This window comes from Echinops telfairi, unplaced genomic scaffold (genome assembly GCF_000313985.2).
Source record: "Echinops telfairi isolate 266 unplaced genomic scaffold, ASM31398v2 ScPeMD7_7458;HRSCAF=8496, whole genome shotgun sequence".
Taxonomy (NCBI): domain Eukaryota; kingdom Metazoa; phylum Chordata; class Mammalia; order Afrosoricida; family Tenrecidae; genus Echinops; species Echinops telfairi.
Genome location: NW_022111358.1, coordinates 30,018,243 through 30,030,289, shown reverse-complemented (window position 1 = coordinate 30,030,289; position 12,047 = coordinate 30,018,243). Strand labels below are relative to the sequence as shown.

Below are 12,047 nucleotides of genomic sequence, written 5' to 3'. Positions count from 1 at the left end.
ACAAAACCCCTTTAGGGTGAAATATTTGCACTTGTAATGATTTGGGATGTCCTGCAAGCTTCATTACTTTTTAAAGAAAGAAACAAAGGTCAAACCAGTGGTGTAATACACTCTCATCTTTCGCCTAAAGGTTTTGTAAATATTGGTTGTCTCTCTGTGGGTACTGGGACTGCCGGGAGACTGCTAGAAATCACTTTCCAGCCACCCGCCCAGCTAGTAAACATTTTTTTGGGGATTATTCTCTCAGGTACTTCCATTAACTACTGGGCGGCTGATGGATGGGAGCGAGGGTCCCCACTATTCCTGTGTGGGAGACCCCTAGATGTCAAACCCTTAAAGATGTGCATGATGGCAGTGAAGCTGTGAAGACGGCCAAGGGTACTAATGGAAGACATTTAATTGGGAACTTGGTGGGAGGAGAGGCCTTTGCATACAGTCTGATCCTTTTACCACGTGCACACAATTATTATCCAACGAATGTGTGTGAAATACGTTGGCTAGGGGCTCATCTCATCCATGGACCCCACATCACGCCCCCAAGTTCAGGCGACCCCACCCCTCGCTCCTACAGCCCAGCTAGGCCTTCACCCCGCTCGCCAGTGAGATGTGGTGCTTCCCTATCTAGCCACCAGGGAGCAGCCCACGCCCAGACATGGCTTGGGGAGGTAAACAGGCTGAGCCCTCGCCTGCGTGGCCAAGGCTTGCAGCAAGCTGTATACAATAACCCACCCCCTCCCACTACCCTGAGGCCGTGAGGCCAGTCCCTCAGAAGGCCTGCAGTGGAGGAAGGACATAGAATGGTGAAGGACTTGTCCTCCATCTCTGAAGGCTGGGACTTGCCTCTCTGAGCTGGCGCTACGTCACGTCACCCTCTCTCACAATGGCTTCAGGACCGCAAGATGATTGTTCCCTGTGACAAGGAACAGGCTAATTCAGCAGACGTCAAGTTCCCGGAGTGCCTCGGGAAAGGGGTAAGGGTAGCAAACCTCGACCGAACTCACGACCCTTGAGTCAACTCCAACTCAGCAACGCCGGAGGGCAGAGTAGAACTGCCTCCGTGGGGTTCCCAAGGCTGGGCTGTTTCTCTCGGGCAGTGCTTGGTGGGTTCCAGCCGGCAACCCTACACCATTAGCAGCCAAACACCTAACCACTGAGCCCAAGGGTCGAGGCCAAGACACCATGGCCACTGGGTGGATTCTTATATTTACGAGGCTGTAAATCATCATGGGAGCAGATAACCTCATCTTTCTCCTGTGGTGAGGCTGGTGGGTTTGAACTGCCAATCTTGTGGTTAGTAGTCCAACCTTGACTGAGGTAGTTAGTTTATTGTGCCAACCTGGCCGGTAAACACAGGTGGGGTTAATTGAAGGGCGGAGGGATAAATGGCTCAGTGAGTCTCGCCTTTCTAGTTCTCGGGTCTCTTGCTTTGTGATGGTCGGACCAGGGTGCAGCTGACTTAGCAGTTCCCTGCTTCAGCTGGCAAGGCTGACTTCCTGCAAGACATCCCTGAGGAGAAGCCACATGGACCTACCCCGATGCAGCCTTGGGTGCTAGAGCAGCCGTGTGGAGACCCCTGCCAGCGCTGAGATGCTTACACGTTCACTGAGTCGGTTTTCCTTCTGCAGTCAGCATATTGCGTCTGTTTTGTGAGGTAGAGGACTTTGTGGATTGGTGTCGGACATATGGGTTAATGTTGGACTTGTGGGCTTGGGCAGCACTGGGTTGGGATGTTTTCTTGATGCGCACTTAACCTTTCTATAAAACTCTCTTATACATGAGTTTCTGTGGGTTTGTTTCTCTAAAGTGCCCAGACGAATACATTGACCCAACAGCACTACCAGGGTAGAGTCAGTCCCATCTCTTAAAGCTAGGAGCAATGGATTGGTTAATGGATTGTTGTTACTAAGTGCCTTCCGCTGGGCTCAGACTCGCAGCAACCTTACGGGTAACAGAATGAAACATCACCTGGTGCTGCACCCTGCTCGTGACTGTATGACTGAGCCCCTGTAGTCATTGTGTCCGTCAGTCTCATTAAAGGGCTTCCTCTTTTTCTGTTGTTGTTGACCATCTGTTTTACCACGCATGATGTCCTTCCCTGGGGACTGGTCCCTCTCAATAGCATGTCTAAAGGACGGGAGACCCAGTTCGGCCACCCTCACTTCCAGAGAGCATTATGCCCATCCTGCTTCTGTCTGTTCTTCTGGCAGTCTGGGGTCTAGTCCGTATTGTCTGTCCACGCCATAACTCAACCGCATCCACTCTTCCTTAGCCACTGTTCAGTGGTCACAGGCACGTGGCTGGCGTCCGGTGCTCTGTCTTCAAAGTGATGATCGTTGCTTTTGGTTTGTCTTTTTGTCCCAGATCTGTCTGACGTAATACATCGTTTGAATTCTGCCTGGTGCTTCCGTGGGCATCGAGTAGAGATCTGAGTACAATGAGATCCTTGAGGACCTAAATCTTGTGCGCATGCTGGTGTTCCTGATGGCCCAGTCGTGAGGGTTTTTATGCGGCGCTGCAAGCCGGGCAGCAGACTGTCTTGTGGTGTGCCCAGCTGCTCAGAATCCCTGGGCTTCCGAGTAGCAGAGGAGTACATTTATGGGACGGTTTATTTTCCCCAAGTCCGTCAGCGCTGTCGCCCTATTCCGTGGTTTAGCAGGGCCATGGGGAAAAGCTGTCCGCTCTTTCCAGGGAGCTGAGGCTCTGAAAGTCCAAGATAAAGTCAACACTTTCCCTCCCGTCCCCTGGGCGATGGCTGGGACACAGCATTCTGCAGGTGTCCAACTACACCCCGCTCCGAACCAGGGTCCGATCGGCTGTTCCTGCTTTTTTGTCTGTCTTCTAAGAAACTGTCAACAATCCCTTTGTGTGAGAACCGGTCACAGATGCGGGATACGTGAGGAGAACCGTATAGAAACCTGTCTCGAGTTAAGTTCTGGGTCTGAGGGTGTCTGTTGCTTTAGGGGTCCCCTATGCCCTCACTGTCCCCTTTAGCTTATCTTTCTCAATTGCAGCCGTGCCCCTCCGAGCCCCTGGTGGTTGGGAGCGTGCGGGGTCTCACTGAATCGCACATCTTCCATCAGGATGGGCTGCAAGCCCTCTCCGCTCAGCCAGCACAGTGTGTCATCTGCATATCAAGGGCCATTTGTCTTGTTCTGATCCTGGTGCCCCTCTTGAGTCCAGGTGAGATTTACAGCAAAAACATACAGAGAGCAGTGGTTCTCAACCTGTGGGTCTCGACCCCTTTGGGGGGAGGGGGATGACCCTTTCACAGGGGTTGCCCAATTCATCACAGTAGCAAAATGACAGGGATGAAGTAGCAACGGAAATAATGTTACAGTTGGGGGTCTCCACCTGAGGAGCTGCAGGAAGGGGTCGCGGTGTGAGGCGGGTGAAGCGCTGTCCTGGAGGGTCTGTAGTCTGTAACACACCTGGTGGCTGTGGGTCAGGCTCCGCGGCGCTGTGTTTGGGTTTTGCTTCTTGGGTAAGTGTTTATCATCCTGAGCGACTACCAGCCTGCTTTGCACAACAGCTGCATCGTTGTCTCGCGTTCCTGCCAGCGGCACGGCACGGGGGCTGCGGTCTGTCCTCAGCGACCATCGCCATTGTCCTCTAGGTTGCCGCCGCTCTGGTGGGTGTGAAGAGGTAGCCCGTGTACCTCTGACCGCCACTGCCCTGCCGGGGCGTGGCACTCGGCATCTTTCCATGTGCTTCCTGGCGCTTCACGGATCTTTGGAGAAACAGCTATTCGATGCTCTGCCCATTTTAAGCGTGGGTGTGGTCTTTTTACTATTGAGTTGTGGGATTTCTTTGTATGTGCTAGATACAAACCCTTTACTAGACATGGGGGATCGGCAAATCTTTCCTCCTGGTGTGTGTGTGTGTGTGGGGGGGCTTGTCTTTCCCATGATTTATTGAGGTGGGGAAAACGAAGGGGCTTCAAAAAGTTCACGGAAAGGCCTTTACACAATTCAGGGACGTCTGTGATCATTCACCCTGTTGTCACGTTTGGTTCCTTGATGTCGTCCCTGGAGGTACGGAAGTTTGAGATGGTTATAAAGTCCACCAGATCCCGCCAATCCTCCTGGTGATGGACCTTTCTAAGCAGTGCCTGGGCCGAGCGCAGGGAGTCACTCCTGACTCCTGAAGGTTTAGTGCTTACGTGCAGGCCCTGAGCTACTTTGGCCTGGCTGTGCCGACGGGAAGAGAGGGGCGGAATTCAGCCCCCTGTGTGTGCTGGTCTAGCCACTTGTGAAAGGTCTGTTCCCCATTGAACTAGCCTGGCTCCTACGGAGAAAATCGGTTTACAATAAATGCTAGGGTTTATGATTTGGGTCAGAACTGGCACTGCCGCTCTAGATTGTGGAGTTTAGGGGCTGGGAGCACTGGGGAGGGGGCTAGGGTGGGACACTCAAAAGGGTAGCCTGGCCCATCTTTGGGCTTCCTGGGGCCGCTGGAGGGAGGGATCCAGAGATCGTGCTGAGACTGACCGGCCATATGTGGCTGTGTGCATTTGTCTGTCTGTCTGACAGCTGAGGAGGGAAGACTGTGCGGACCTCAGAACCTCGCCCAAGCTGGGCCTCCACTTGATACCAGAGCCAGGCTTCAGGGCTCAAAATAGCCTGACCTCTGAGCCCCCCCCGCCCCCAGGCTGTGTCCCCTGGGTGGGGCGGCCTTGGCTCCCAGCAGCGGGAAGCGCCTGTGACACTTGAGATAAGGTGAGAATTTCACAAACGAACTGCCGCAACTGGGGCCTTTGATCAGAGAGAAGCAGAAAGATTGGAGGGAAGGAGGGGGCGGGAGACCAGGTGGGCTCTGGGGGACATCAGTGCCTGGTCAGGGTGTCCTGGGCAGGACCCAGGGCACATTGACAGGCAGGCAGCCTTCCTGGAGTCAAACACATTTTATTCGGCAAGACTGTCTGCACAGAGGGCCGAGGGCAGGGCCCCGGATGGAGAGAGCCACAGGGCGGTGGGGGAATCATCACACTGCACAAGGGCTGGGTCAGGTCACAGCGCTGGGCAGGGCTGCTCTGCCAAGTGGGCAGCGAGGGGCGGGAGGCTACCTGTCACTGAGGTGGTGGGCTCCAATCTCCTCAGAGCAGCCGGGGCTTCTGCTGACACATGATTACAGGGCAGGGGGGCAGCAGTCACTGTGGGCATGGGGCAGGCTACCATGTCTGTGCACACTGGGTGGGGGCTGGAGGGTAGGCGGGCTGCAGACAGTCCCCTGACGACGGGAGCCCTTACTCCCTCTCTGGAGGACGGCATCCATGATTGGGGGTGGGGTCTCAGGGTTCCCACCAGGAAGGCTGGGAGCCAGGCCTGTGGGAAGCAAAGGGAGGGGGCCTGTGCACTACAGAGCCAGCCAGGACCTGCTCTGGGCGACTCTCCCGAGAGGCGGGCACTGAGGAGGGGAGGGAAGCCTGGGGTCTTAGGGGTCTAGCTGAGTTCCTGGTTCACACGCACTCTGGCCTAGGGGGCTCCCCTAGTGAGAATGCACCAACTGGGGCCTGTCTAGCAGGGCCGGAAGGGCTGTTGTCCAGCTTCTCTGGGGGTGGCGGGCTTCCCTCGCAGGGAGGATGGCAGGGCTGACGCAAACACAGGTGGCAGGAGCATGGCTGACGGCATGGCTCATTCCTCAAGCCTCCCGTCTCGGATGTGCTCGAAGGAGAAGGGCAGGAACTTGAAGCCGGTCCCACTGTAGAACTTGTTCTGGAACTCCACCCTGGGGCGGGAAGAGGAAGTGGTCATTCCACAGAAACCCTCTCCCCCGCTCCTGCGCACTGTGCCTCCCCAAGGCACTCGGTGGGGGGTGGGGGAGGCTGGGGCAGAAAGGTGCGCTGGCTTCAGTCTCAAATGAGAAGCAAACATTTTCACTCTGGTTCTGATCTTCTCCATTTTCCTAGGAAGAAACTGTCTGCAGCTGGCCTGGAGACCAAGCGCCCCTCTGGCCAGAGCTGACCCAGGGCTTTGGAGGGAAGCTGGGGCCCAGCGTGAGGCCCGCGGGAAAACTAGCCAAGCACCCGGGTGTTTTTGTCATTTCCTTTCTGGGGGGGGAGTTGCAAATGAACAGCCACTGATTTTCCATTTAGGGGAGGAAATTCCCAGGAAAGGGGGGGGGGGGTTTAGAAAGGGAAGTTTCAGAGCAACAGCCGGGTATTCTCCGACCACAAACATATCTGAGCGAGTTCTTCTTTGGGGGACTGGCAGGAAAGACAGGGCATTGAGCCCCCTCTAAGGCAGTTCAGCACGCACCTGGGGTCTCCGAGTGGCCAGGGGACACTGAGGGGCAGGGAACAGCCCTCATCCTGTGACCAGAGCCACTGGGCAGGGCCTGGCTGGGCTCCCTGCCTCCCCCCCTCCCCGCATGCCCTGGAAGGCTGCCAGCAACCACAAGGCCACCAAATATGGGCAGAAAAATGCACGATTTAGAGCGTGCAGAGCCAAGGAGCTCTGCCCTGAGGAATAGTTTCCACATGTGCTGGGTGACCTGGGGGCACACAGCCCCTGAAGAGCAGCAGGAGGAGGGGGGCTCCTGTGCCGGCTTCAAGCCACACACCAGGTGCAGGGAACGGCTTGCAGAGCTGCCTGAGCTCGGGTGCTGCCCGGGCCCCAGCTTCAGCCCCCAACAGGGATTTTCACCCAGTTTTTTTTTTGGGGGGGGGCGCTACTAAAGGGGTGGGAAGTGGCCTGGAGCTCACGAATCGGGAGGCCATCCACCAGTGTCACCAAGAAGCCCTTAGCTACTCCTTCAGTGCCAGGGTGCCGAGGGCACAGGTGGGAGAGCCGCCAGCCTCGCCCCACTCCCCGGGGAGCTGTGTGGGAGTAGGGCCAGGCTGTGTTCTCCCTCACAGCACACCCCTTGGGCTGGGCCACAGTCCCAATGCCTCTGGGGCCCTGGGAGAGCTCCCTCCGTGCCTGGGCCAGGCTCGCCCAGGGCCCGGAGCAGATGGGTGCGTGTGGGGGCATGGCAAGTGAAGCCCCTCACAATCTTCCTGCCAACAGCCCTTTCATCACCGGGACCGGATGCCCCATGTTCCCAGGCCCCCAACCCCCTAGGAAGTCCTTCCATCTGTCCCAGGACTGGGGACTGGGGCGTGGGCTGGGGGAGGGGCACCGTTTTTCTGTTGGGTCTGAATTCTTCATGTCGGGTGGGCTGTGTTCCCATACGGCAAGGGTGTTTCTGGAAACACCAAGAACAGACTTCACATCTCCCTTGCAGGTGATCAAGGGATCCAGGTGGCATGGTGGGCTATGTGTTGGGTCGGGCTGCTAGCCCCCCCAAGGTCAGCAGTTCGGAACCACCAGCCGCTGAGAGGGAGAGAGATGAAGCCTTCCAGAGTTGGTGCCAGTCCCCCAGTCCTGGAGCGGCAATGAGTCTGGCTGGGGGTCGCATGGACGTAGACCTGGGTTCTGGACAAGTCACCTTAGGGGCAAATTTCAGCTGCGATGAGTTGATTCTTCTCCCTATCCTGAGGGACGTCCGGAGCTGACGCCCCAGGCTGGGCGCAGCAGTGGGACTGCCTCTTCCGGATGGCCGGGGGTCACCAGGCTCTTTGTGACAACCGCCCCCCTTGCATAAGGTGGGCTGGTGGAGGAGGGGGACCCAGGCCTCCAATGAGGGTGATCTGCCCACAGCACAATGGCAGATGAGGGGGCCAGCCCGACACCCCGACACCGCCCTCTTGCAGCCACAGTCCGAGGTCAGGCACCCTGGGTCAGGCTCAGGTCAGCTTGACTGAGCCCCACCTTCCTGGCCACCCTCACCCTCCAAGCACAAAGCTGGCAAGCGATGTCCCGGTGCCCCCGCCCCCAGAGTTCTCGGGTCTGCTGGCAGAGTGAGGCTGCCTTCCCAGAGGCAGGCTGCACTGCTCTGTTGGGGGGCCTCCAGGGCCTGCCAGGCACCTTGGAGAGGGCACAGTTGGGAAAGGTGCACCGGGCACTCGGATGGGCTTCTCCATCACAGGTCCAGAGCTGGCACTTGGCAGAGGTCACTGAGGGGCCCAGAGGGACTAACGGGACGAGAGGCGGCTCCTGGCACGTAGCAGGAAGCCTCATTTCCTTGAGGGGCTGAAGGAGGGTGTTGGGCCTCCTGTCTCTCCTGGTGAGGGTGGGCTGGGGGAGGGGCACGCTGGAAGAGGAGTCTGCTGAGCCTCTCTGGGCAGCCCAGGCCCTTGGAACAGGCACCTGCCAGGTGGTCCAATGACAGGGTGCTGACGTCAGCCTGAGACTCCATTCTGGGGTTCTCATTCTGCAGAGGGAGCCTCCCTGTGCTGTCCCAGGGCACGTGGCCACCCCCACCCCCCCATCAGTGAGGGGGTGGCGTCACCAGCCTGTCAGGTGAGGGGCACTCATGGGCGGCCATCTTTTTGCACCAGGTTGCTTTAGTACCTGGAAACCGAGCCCCTGCCTGCGTCTCACTGATCAGGTCAGCGTGTCCAGGTGTGGGGGGCGGGGCAGCCGGGCACTTCACATGGAGGCAGAGAGGGAGACCCCGTCAGGAGGCAGGACCAGCGCTTCGGTCATCGGCAAGTGTTCATCCACTCACTTGAGCAGAGAGCTCCGATTTGTGGTCTATACACACCCAGAGGTTCTCCTCCGTCCCCAGGCCGTGGACCATGAGCCAGGAGCCCCCAGCTCAATGCCAAGGGCAAGGTGCGCTGTGGAAGATGCCCGAGGCAGGATGCTGGGAGCAGCAGCAGCCGCCACCCCTCCGTGCGAGCTCACCCATGCTTGGCCAGCAGGGGGCGCACAGGCATCAGTTTCGCTCCCTGGGTTTTCGGGGTCTGGGTGGCCACCCCTAAGGATCAGCTTCTCAAAGGGTCGTCAGAGCTCCGAATTCCTCCCTTACTCACAGCTCTCCTGACCAGAGGTAACATAGAAGCACAGCTGCCTGGCAGGCGAGCCTGTTTCCTGCCACTCCCAGGGGTGTCCAGAGCAGCCACAGGGCCCTGGGTTGCCGCCTGTGCACAGGCCGAGAGCGGTGTCTTCACAGGGGCCCGGCCAGGCTCACTGCCATCAAGCCAATTCCGATTGGACAGTTTCTGAGACTGACTCTCCACGGGGTCACACTGCCTGGCGTGCCTGAGGGTTTCCAACTGCTGGCCTTGTGGTGAGCTGCCCAACTCGTAACCACTATGCCACCAGAGCTACACGCTCTTGTAAAGGGCATCCCATTTAGTGGAGCAGGTGCCTGGCCCTGGACCCCTGCTGATGGGGTGCCAGGGCACCGTGGCAGGCACGCACGATTCAATATTTCACCACCACCACCTTTTCAAATGAGAGATTCCAAGGGGTTGAGTGCTTTGCTGAGCTGATGGAGGGGGCAGAGCTGGGTTCCGACCCAGATCAGCTGGTTCTGAAGGCTGCTCTCTGTCACTCAACATCTTCGGGCCCAGTCACGCAAACAACACGGGACCACACCTTCACTCAAAGGCCACAGGTGAGCCTTAAAGAGAAGTAATCTTTCTGGCAAGAAAACCCGACCTCCCAAGTGGCCTCAGCTCGCTCTGGACTTGAACAGTGGGGTGAGCCCCAAGCCCGGGAGGCCAGACCCAGGCCAGGCCAGGCCACCCTCCCTGTGCCCCAGTGTGCCTTGCTCATGAGGTGGCTGCTGCCAGTTCTTGCCTGGGAGGCGGCAACCTCCTTGGGCTGCAGTCAAAGTGGGCTGGAAACGTCTCCCGCAGCTCCGGGGCTGGGGACAGAGAAACGAACAGGAAAAGAAGGGAGCCAAGAGGACAAGGAAAAGTGAGTCACCACGGGCTGAGTCAGACGTCCCTCCCACCGGGCAGCTGAGGAAGTGTGCTGCGTGGAGGATGCTGATAAGCTGGGGACGGTGCAGCGTGCCAGCAGTCGGAAGCACGCACCGCTCCCAACCCACGGGCTCCACGGGAAACACAAGGGGGCGGGAGGAAGAGGCAGAAAGCAGGGCCCACGGAGGCAGCTGCAGGGGCGTCTCAAGGAAGCATAAGGCTCTTGCCCTTACATGTCTCCAATTCCCCCTCTAATTTAGAACCACCACCAGCTGAGAGAGAGAGAGAGAGAGAGAGAGAGAGAGGGGTGGCGGTGGTGTGTGATCTTTGCTCAGTGGGAGTTTGCTCAGGTTGAGGTTCAGGTTGTCTTTCTCCTGAGACCAGGAAAGCCACCAAGACCCGCTCGTCTAGTGTGTCCCAGGGGCCAGCGCGTTCACCATCTCCAAGCTGGCGTGTCTCTGGGAGAAGGGTCGGGAGCTGCCAGAGGCACTGGGACGGAGCCCCTCCCAAAAGACGAATCCCAACCCAGGGGGGAAAGGGAGCCCCAGAGAATGGCTTCTTTGAGGTAAGGTGCCAGATGAAACAGAGGCCTCCCAGTTTCAGTATTCAGGTGCCTTGTGCTTCCTCTGGGGCGTATGCATATTCTTAAAAGTATGCATTGTTCATCTGAAATAGAATTTAATTGGGCATGATGACTTTGGGTGATAAGTCTGGCTGCCCTCGTGGGAGGTCACAGCTCCCCAGCTCTCCTGTTCCTGGGGACCGGGCCATTGTCATGCAGTCATTAAGAGTCACCCCAACCCGTCACCTCTGAGTTCATGGAGCTTCCCTGGGAGCCTGTAGGACAGAGTAGAACTGCCCCCCCTCCCAGCTCCCCCGGCTATGACCCTTATAGGGGTTGACTGCCCCATCTTTTTTCTGCAGAGCGACTGGCGGGTTTGAACCATAGTGCCAAATATGGCTGAATCACACACACACACACACACAACCCACCTATCTGAAGCAGCAGCTTTGGTGCACTGAGCTACACTACAGAATCAGGGGACCCCCCCCCGCTGCCCCGGCACAACAGGGCTGCTGGGGTCTTTGCCAAAGGACCAAGAGCACAAGGGGGCACAGCTGGGGTGCAGGGGGCTCGAGCCTTTTCCTGACAGACTGTTTCAGAGCTGCTCTCGTGACTCTGGAAGTGGGAGAGAGTTAGACCCTCTCCCAGAACAAGAAGGGCAGACCCAAACCCAGCCACAAGTCACTGCACACCCTCCAGCACAGCGGCTCCTTTTAAGCTCCGGGCGGAGGGATGCACCCACTTCCTAAGTGGGCTGTCCCTTCCCATCGACCTTTCTGACGTCCACTACTCAAGTGGGCCTTGGGTGCAGGGAGAAAGCAGGCACTTCCTGCTTGGCTGGCCGCCTTGGCCCATGGAAGAGACTGGATCCTGTACAAGACAGAAGACTAGCCTCCCCCCCCCCCAATGCATGCACGCATGCACGTGCGCACACACACTCACCAGTGGAGCCGCAGTGCATGCAGGAACGCCGACAGACCCTCCATAATCAGGAGGATGGCCACAGTCAGGGTGGCAAAGGCAGTGAAGATGAAGAAGAGAGCCAGCCCCCCGGCCAGGCTCTTCACACTCAGGCCCATGTGGATCACCATGGTCCACAGCACCTCGGACAGCTCTGAGGACGGGAGACAACAGCCGCCTGAGTGGGAGCACGCAGCGAGAGCAGCCTGCCGCCCGCCGCACTGACGGCCCACCTGAGCCTGTGTTCCCTAGACTCAGGAGCCCGAGGAGTTCCAGACCCTCACTGAATCCACTGTGCTTAGACCCCACCTGAGCAGGCCCTTCCACCCCCGCCCCCCTCCCCGCAGCAGAGAAGCAAGGTTCTGGGTCGTGGTGGGCTATACTCACGTGCGTGGGCCAGGCTGAGGGCCCAGAGCCGCAGGTAGGAGGCAGTGTTGGAGATGCAACCCAGGCAGTACTCGATTGTGTGGATGGCCTGGTGGACCATGGTGTCCCCAAAGTCAAACTGGTGGGAGGAAACCAGAGAGAAGGTAAGAGGCGAAGAGGGGAGTGGGCCGGGAGCCGTGGGGCAGAGCTGAGCACAGCTGTCTGAGGGGCAGGGGCTGCTTCCCCCGGCTGGTGCCTGGCCCTGTGCGTTGGCCTCCACACTCCCTGCTGAACTCAGGTGGTCGTGGCTAGTCTTCCTCTCCTCCAGAATCCTGCCAGAAGTTAGCCCCCAGGCTGAGCGCCTCGCGCCCCTCCACACACTGCATTGTCATGAGCGGTCTCTTG

At 58.3% G+C, this 12,047-nt stretch overlaps 1 protein-coding gene across 1 annotated transcript in view; it reads right to left on the bottom strand.

The window, feature by feature from the left end:
• Positions 1-4,885: 4,885 nt before the first annotated feature.
• Positions 4,886-12,047, bottom strand: part of ATP6V0A1 (ATPase H+ transporting V0 subunit a1) — a 60,807-nt gene continuing 53,645 nt past the window's right edge. The window contains exons 20-22 of the mRNA XM_045299448.1: positions 11,664-11,781; positions 11,259-11,430; positions 4,886-5,724 (exon numbers count right to left, since the gene is read on the bottom strand). Of these exons, the coding sequence (XP_045155383.1) occupies positions 5,631-5,724; positions 11,259-11,430; positions 11,664-11,781 (384 nt within the window). The 3' untranslated portion in view covers positions 4,886-5,630. The remainder of the gene's footprint in view (positions 5,725-11,258; positions 11,431-11,663; positions 11,782-12,047) is intronic.